Raw genomic sequence first — 8098 nt, 5'->3', positions numbered from 1 at the left:
AAAATACTATTATTTGAAAATAATTTGGGGATTCGGGTCCCATGGGGAACTCATCCCTTTCAGGGATTGGGGATGGGGATTAATTTTAGAATCGGGGTCAGGGATGGGGAATATGATCCCCGCCCTGAACCCGCCCCGTTGCCATTCCTACACACCTTATTGTTTTACATATTTACTTAAACCTACCTTATAGTTTTTATTTTACTAAAACATACCATATATTTTACAACATATTTACTTGATCATCCTTTCATTAAGGACTGTTTGTTTTGCCATTAGGCCCATGATTTTTTATTCAAAAAATACCCATAACACATTTTTTACAGAAAACAAAATTGATCAAATATAACCAATAGAGTGGTTGCCCGTGTCTTATTAATGGAAAAAATGATATTTTTATTTTTATTTTTTTAATTAAATTTATTTAAATAAACATTATGATCAATACCGTGATTTTCACTATCATCTAATTGATTAAACCCATTGCAAATTATAAATAGTGTTTTAGTAAAATATTAACTATAGGGTAAATTTTAATAAATTTATAAAACTATAAAAGGTATTTTAGTAAATGACCATTTTTATTATTTAACTTTGTCTTAATAAATCCCATGCGATCCCCGCTAATATATTTTATAAAAAATTTGGTTGATAAACAAGCTCAAACTTATGAGCTTTTGAATCTAGCCGTATTAGAGCTCAAGTTTGGCTCATAGTCTCGGGGCTTAAAAAAACAAAATTAAGCCATTTCCAAACGGATATTTAAACGGTTTCTGACGGATGATAAAATAAGTAGGATGGCTGGTTGCAAATTACAGGGTTATCTTAGTAAAAAGCAAACTACCTCGGGGTGTCTATTTAAATGATCTTTCATAATTTATATAATTTGAACCTCGAAATACAATACAAGTAATCAACAGAGATTTGAGATTTGCGCGCTTACCTTTCCTCGCACCGTTCAGGATCCATTGCTCCATTTCCGAATGCCAGCAGGGTTTTTGGTTAAAACGCAATTATAGAAAAATGAGTTTTGATTCTTCTTGCTCGGCGAATTCAGATGGCAAGTCGAAGAGGAGTCTTAATTCCAACTCTTCCAATCCTTCCGAAGGAAGCAATAAGAATAACAAGAAAAAAAAGATCAACCAGAAAACTCTTGGCATGGCCTGGGGTGCCAATTCCCTCTCTTCCTCCAGATCCTTCTCTCGCAATTCCCCTTTCACTGATTTTGGAAGGTCTCTCCCACTCTCTTTCTCTCTCTCTCTCTCTCTCTCTCTCTCGATTTATTGGAGCTATCTATTCATTTTTTTAACTGACGATTCTCTGTAGCTACATGGTGGATAAAAACCGAAAACTTCGAAACCAATTCGATGCGAATGCTTCAACTTCTTCGCTTAGCGAGTCTGGTAAAGCTATGTTTCATGGGGTTTCAATTTTTGTTGACGGGTTCACAGTTCCCTCTAGTCAGGTTTGTTCATTATTTTCAATTTTGTGTATTTCTTTCTAAATTTAGTACATTCATGTAGTTGTGTCCTTGGTTTTAATAAGTTGGCGTCCAGGAGCTTCGAGGTTATATGTTGAAACATGGAGGCCGCTTTGAGAATTACTTTTCGAGGCATCGTGTTACTCATATCATCTGCAGTAATCTTCCTAACAGCAAACTTAAGAACTTGAGGTTTTTTCTCCCATTTATTCTTTGCATTTTCTTCTCCAAAACCAATATTGTGCACTCTCTTTAACTTATCTCTGTTCTTATTGTTGGTAATTCTGGCACAGGTCCTTTAGTGGTGGGCTTCCAGTAGTGAAACCAACATGGGTATTGGACTGCGTTGCTGCCAATAGGCTTCTAAATTGTAAGTTATCTTGTTCTCGATTTTGCAGCAGCCAATTGTGCTTAGGGTATTTAATTTTTCTACCATATGGTGCTGCGGCTGCTGCCGTGCTGCAGAAATATTATTTACTGTACCAGTAAGAAATAGGTAATGGATGATGGAATTTGTTTAGTTGATATAATTGGAATGCAAAAATGTCAAGACACCATTCTTATCATTAGAAGGGTGAGTATAAATGCTTAAAATTGTACATTAGAAATGTTCCCATTGAAATATCTGCTATTTGCTCCATCTTTGTTTGTTAAATGATGGTGAACCGCTGCTGAGTTTTATGTGGATAATAAGTATTGAAGCAATATATTTTTTCTGTTCTCCAGGGGTTCCTTATCAACTAGACCAGCTTGTGAAGGAAACATGTAACCAGAAAAAATTGTCGGCCTTCTTCTCTCTCAAGGGAAACTTTGTATCTGAGGGTTCTGAAACTTCTGCAAGCTTCCATGAGAAGCTTGAAACTAAGGACTCATTGTTAAATGATTGCATGATTAAGAATGCATTGTTATCTGAACCAGAGGAATCCATAAATGACACAAAACAATGCATTGGGGAATCTGTCTTGCATGAAAAGTCTTCTGAAGTAGTGGAAGAACAACCATCTTCTGATGATGTAGAATCTGGTAATCTGAGATTGTTAGGTGCAAGTTCCACTGACATGGAAGATGAAAACAGTGTCAAATTGGTGTCTCAGTCGAGACCTGACAGCCCTTCGACTTCAGTCAACTGCTACTTTTTGGATAGTAAAAATTCTGAAGGATCACCAAATTCAAGAAGAAAGAGTCCTTCTAATCAGTTGCATTCAACTCTTGGGGATCCTAATTTTGTGGAGAACTATTTCAAGGTAATGAAATTGTCAATGCAGTTGCTTGTTTTCAGGATTATATCACATTGTGCATTTGTGGAATGACTCAGTTGAACTATCTTTAACATGAGGTTAGTTTCCACTAATGCACTTTTTTCCCCTAATTTGGAGAGCAATGCATATTCTACTCCTTTCTTTTGCTCTTCTTGTACTCCTGCTATAAGACTTAGCTGCTAAAGTGATGTGGCAACATCTACACCTTGCAAATGCATGCATAGTAAGTTTATTGATATTTACTACTTAACATCTATTCTTTTCTTTTCTTGGTAGATTATGAAAGATAATTTCATACTCTTATATGATACTTAAGAACTAGACTTCTGTCCCATATTGTCAATAAAAGAAAGACCATTACCCAATGTTGGTCCCAACTCCCAACCATGTAGGCTCTTGAGAGGAGTGGACTGGATACAGACCTAACCTTTGGCTCTATCCTGTCTTGCCAATCATTCATCATCCTCATTATCATCTAAGCGTTGCCACAACTTATGGGTTGGCTACATGAATCTTGTTTCATCATTCCATTTTGTTTAGTGCCATATCCATGTTAAATTATGAGCACTTAAATCATTTCTTACTAGCTCAACCCATGTCCTCTTTGGTTTGCTCTTAAGCTTTTCTAGCCCCTTCAACTTGTAAAGATCACTTCTTCTTATGGGTGCTGTAGATGGTCTTCTTTGCATGTGACCAAACCATTTTATTCTATTGCCTTTCATTTTATCATCTATTGCAGTTGCAGCCACTCTTAGGTTCTTTTGAATGACTTCATTTTTGACCTTGTTCTTTTTAGTTTTTTCATCCATCCATCTTAACATTTGTGTTTCTGCTACACTGATTTTTTTGGACATGTTTTTATTGTTTCTTGACTGCCTAATGCTGCTCCATAGTCCATCCAACATTTTTGTCCTTGCAATTGTTTTACAGAAAATTTCTTTTAGTTTAAGTGGTATTTGTTTATTACATAAGAATTTGGATGAGCGCCTCCATTTTTCTCATCCTACTCTAACTCTATGGGTGGCATCCTCCTCTTTTTCTCCCTTGTTATGAATTATTGAACCAAGGTAAGAGGTCAAATTCTTGATCTCAAATCGTAAGTGTACCCTGATTTGTGCTGCTTTTATTATTAAATTTACGCTGCATATAAAATGAATCCTTATTTTAAAACCTTTTGTTTTTAAGTTATTTGCCCATAAACCTAATTTTGCATTTAATTATTTGTTAATTTCATTTATTTCTACTATAGCTACAGTAGTCCAAACCAGTAAGGAGAAGAGGAAAGAGAAGGAGAAGAGAAGAAGAAGAAGATGAAAGAATTGTCGAACCTGATAGCTAAACCCTATCAGTCGACCTCTTAATAGTGATTAGGCTTCTAATTAAATGTACAAGGACTAAACTGCCCCTACTTAAGTATGGGACAGAGAACCTCTAATAAGACTGCCACATAAACTCATAACTTAACCAAGGTGAGTTGACTAATCTACCCTTATTCGGCTAACTCTAACACTCCCCCTCAAGCTGGAGAATATATGTCATATAATCCCAACTTGTTACATATATAGTTCACTCTCCCTGAGCTTAAGGCTTTTGTAAACAAATCTTCCCACTAATCACCTGAGCTTACATGTTCTGTGCTTATCTCTCTAGTAAGAACCTTCTCCCTCACAAAGTGGCAATCAATGTCTATGTGCTTTGTTCTCTCATGAAAAACAGGGTTGGATGAGATATGGAGCGCAGCTTGATTGTCATAGTACAACTTCATAGATTTATCCATGTGGAACCCGATTTCTTGTAGGAGATTCCTCAACCACACTAATTCACATGTAGTGTGTGCCATGGCTCTGTACTCGGCTTCAGCACTGCTTTTAGCCACAACCGTCTGCTTTTTACTCTTCCACGTCACAAGATTTCCTCCAAGAAATGTGCAGTAACCTGTAGTAGATCTTCTATCAGACACAGAGCCCGCCTAATCTGCATCCGTGTACCCAACTACTTCAAGTTTTCCTCCTGGTTTATACAATAGCCCACGGCCCGGAGCTCCCTTCAAATATCTTACAATTCTAAGAACTGCATCCCAGTGAGATATACGAGGGTTCTGCATAAATTGGCTCACCACACTGACTGCAAAGGAGATGTCTGGTCTTGTGATAGTCAAATAGTTTAGCTTCCCCACTAGTCTATACCTTCTAGGATCATCAAATATTTCCCTTGTATCACTGCTCAACTTAACATTTGGTTCCATAGGAGTCTCAGCCGGTTTTGCACCTAACAATCCTGTTTCGTCCAATAGATCGAGAACATATTTTCTTTGGCACAGGTTTACACCTTGTCTTGGTCTAGCAATTTCTATACCCAATAAATACTTCAATGTCCCAAGGTCTTTTGTTTGAAAATGATTTTGCAGAAAGACCTTGCGTTTGTCGATCCCCAAGTTGTCACTGCCAGTTATGACAATATCATCCACATAGACCACTAATAAAATCTTTCCAGCTTCTAAGTCATAGCTGAACACTGAGTGATCAACCTGGCATTGTTTCATTCCAAAATTCTTCACCACTTCACTAAACTTCCCGAACCAAGCACGAGGCGATTGTTTCAACCCATAAATTGCTTTTTTCAGTCTGTACACCTTACTAGCCTCCCCCTGAGCAACAAACCCAAGTGGTTGCTCTATATATACCTCCTCTATAAGGTCACCATGAAGGAAGGCATTTTTTATGTCAAGTTGAAATAAGGGCCAATCATACATAACTGCCAGGGAAATTAACACATAGACAAAGCTAATCTTAGCCACTGGAGAGAAGGTCTCCATATAGTCCACTCCATACAACTGTGAATACCCTTTAGCAACAAGTCTGGCTTTCAGATGCTCCACACTATCATCTGGCAAGTATTTAACAGTATACACCCATTTACAACCCACAACATGCTTACTAGGAGGAAGAGTAGTGAGCTCCCACGTGTGAGTATGCTGAAGAGCAGAGAGTTCCTCCTCCATTGCCTACTTCCACCCAGGTGAACTAAGAGCCTCTTGGACATTGTTAGGTATGGAAATAGATGACAATAGTGAAACAAACTAGCGATGTGAGGTGGAAAGGCGAGATACTGAAACAAAATTGGAAATGGGATGGAGAGTAGAACTACGTTTACCTTTCCTTAAGGCAATGGGTAGGTCAAGTCCTGAAGGTTCAGCAACAGGAACAACAACAGGATCCGCAGACAAGGTAGAAGCTGGAGGAGGGGCTGGTGTCGTTCGACGTGTATACACTTGTCGAATTGGTGGTCATTCAATAGGGATCTGCACTGGATGAGGTGACGAGTCAACTCCAATAGAAACACCCGGAATGGGATCACTGACCGGAAGAGGAAGAGGAAGTAAAGGTGGAGACGAAGATGCTTCAGTTCCCGAGAAGAAGGGAATATACTCAAAAAAGGTGACATCAGGACAGACAGCACTTCCGAGTAATGGGATTGTAACACTTGTACCCTTTTTGAGTCCGAGAGTAGCCAAGAAAGACACACTTAATGGAGCGTGCATCCAACTTGTCTATTCCAGGACTCAGATTGTGAACAAAGCACACAACCAAAGATACGAGGTGTTAACGGAAAGGGAGACAAGGTGGGGAACAAGATAGAGAAGGGAGAACGACCATGAAGAATAAATGAGGGCATCCGATTAATGAGGAAACACGCAGTAAGTACAGCATCACTCCAAAATCGTTTAGGAACACTCATATGATGAAGAATAGACCGAGCTGTTTCAAGGAGATGACGGTTCTTTCGTTCAGCCACCCCATTTTGTTGAGGAGTGGATGCACAAGAAGTTTGATGAATGATGCCATGCTGTTCTAAATATTGTTGAAAGGAAATTAGAAAATATTCACGACCATTATCTGAACGAAGAACTTAGATTGGAACACCAAACTTTGTATGCATTTCAGCATGGAATTTTTGAAAAATGAAAAATAATTCACTCTTTTCTTTCATTAAATAAATCCATGTCATTCTTGAACAATCATCAATAAAAGTGACAAAATACTTGTAACCATTATAAGACTCTATTTTGATCGGGCCCCAAACATCTGAATGAACCAAAGCAAAAGGACTCAACATACGACTTTCAACTCTAGGACTGAAGGAAACATGACGATGTTTCCCAAACTGACACGACTCACACTGTAACACTAACAAATGACTCAAAGACGGAACTAGTATCTTGAGTGCCTTGAGAGAAGGATGTCCCAGTCGACAATGCCACTGTAGAGGAGTGAGTGAAGTCTGAAGTGCAACTGACGATCCACCACCGTCAAGGTAATATAATCCACCAGCTTCATGCCCCCCACCAATCTTTTTCCCTGTCCTGAGATCCTGAAAAACACAAGAGGAAGGGAAAAAAGTAACAGAGCAGTTAAGAGTTTTGGTTAATTTACTAACAGACATAAGATTGAATGGAAACTTAGGGACATATAGAACAGATGATAAAGAAAGAGAAGCCATGTCAACATTGCCAACACCACAGATGGGAGAGGAGGAATCATTGGCAAGGGTAACAGTTTGAGATGTGGAAGTTTCAGAGAGAGAAGAGAACACACCTGGAGTCCCGGTCTTGTGATCAGAGGCTCCAGAGTCAATAATCCAAGGAGAGGTTTTAGATGACAGGCAAGCTATACCTGAGTGGGCAAGAGTAGCAGTAGTGTGCTGTGAAGTGGACTGAAGGAATTGCTCATACTCATCACGCGGTACACTCACCATCTCCCTTCTGGAAACAAATGTAGATGTGGAAGGAGTTAGGTCTGCCTGTTGATTATCACTGACATCAACACCATCAGCAACAGCATGATTGGCCCATTTAGAAGGAGGGCGACCATGAAGATCATAACAGAAATTTATGGAATGTCCTTCCCTGCCACAGTGGGTACACTTCCATGTAGAGCTGCCTTTTTCTTTGCCACGGCCTCCCCCTAAGTCACGACCACCACCACGGCCAAATATGGAACCACCACGACCTCCTCGGGAGGCATGTCCTCCCCCTTTCGTACCACGTCCACCTCCTCTGGCTGTCACAAAAGCTGATCTATCAAACTGTGTGGGATTCTCTGTCTGTCCCAAAGAAATCTTGCGGAGCCGAGCAAACACTTCCTCAAGTGTAGGAAGGGTAGAGCCCCCCAATATTTGGGCTCTAACTGGTTTATACTCTGATTTCAACCCCACTAAGAACCTTGTGACATCTAGTTGTTCCCTCTGTTGTTGCTGAACCTTAACATTTGGAGTGAGAGGATGATAGACATTGAGTTCATTTATGAGGTTCTTCATACTGGCATAGTACTCTTCTAGGGTTTTATTTCCTTGTTGCAGA

At 39.3% G+C, this 8098-nt stretch overlaps 1 protein-coding gene across 13 annotated transcripts in view; it reads left to right on the top strand.

The window, feature by feature from the left end:
• Positions 1-896: 896 nt before the first annotated feature.
• REV1 (DNA-directed DNA polymerase) overlaps positions 897-8098 on the top strand; it is a 77956-nt gene continuing 70754 nt past the window's right edge. For 11 of the 13 annotated variants that reach the window (XM_088984534.1, XM_088984517.1, XM_088984524.1 and 8 more), the window contains exons 1-5: positions 909-1232; positions 1327-1465; positions 1557-1672; positions 1774-1850; positions 2207-2724. In XM_088984534.1, the coding sequence (XP_088840660.1) occupies positions 1024-1232; positions 1327-1465; positions 1557-1672; positions 1774-1850; positions 2207-2724 (1059 nt within the window). In that variant the 5' untranslated portion in view covers positions 909-1023. Of the gene's footprint in view, positions 1233-1326; positions 1466-1556; positions 1673-1773; positions 1851-2206; positions 2725-8098 lie in introns of all 13 variants that reach the window. The other 2 variants (XM_088984540.1, XM_088984512.1) reach the window with 1 other exon arrangement.

The sequence above is a fragment of the Nelumbo lutea genome, chromosome 1 (genome assembly GCF_056320005.1).
Source record: "Nelumbo lutea isolate HS-2025 chromosome 1, American lotus-T2T, whole genome shotgun sequence".
In the NCBI taxonomy this organism is placed as follows: Eukaryota; Viridiplantae; Streptophyta; class Magnoliopsida; order Proteales; family Nelumbonaceae; genus Nelumbo; species Nelumbo lutea.
Note: the sequence above shows the minus strand (reverse complement) of the source record. Positions and strands in the feature narration are given on the sequence as shown.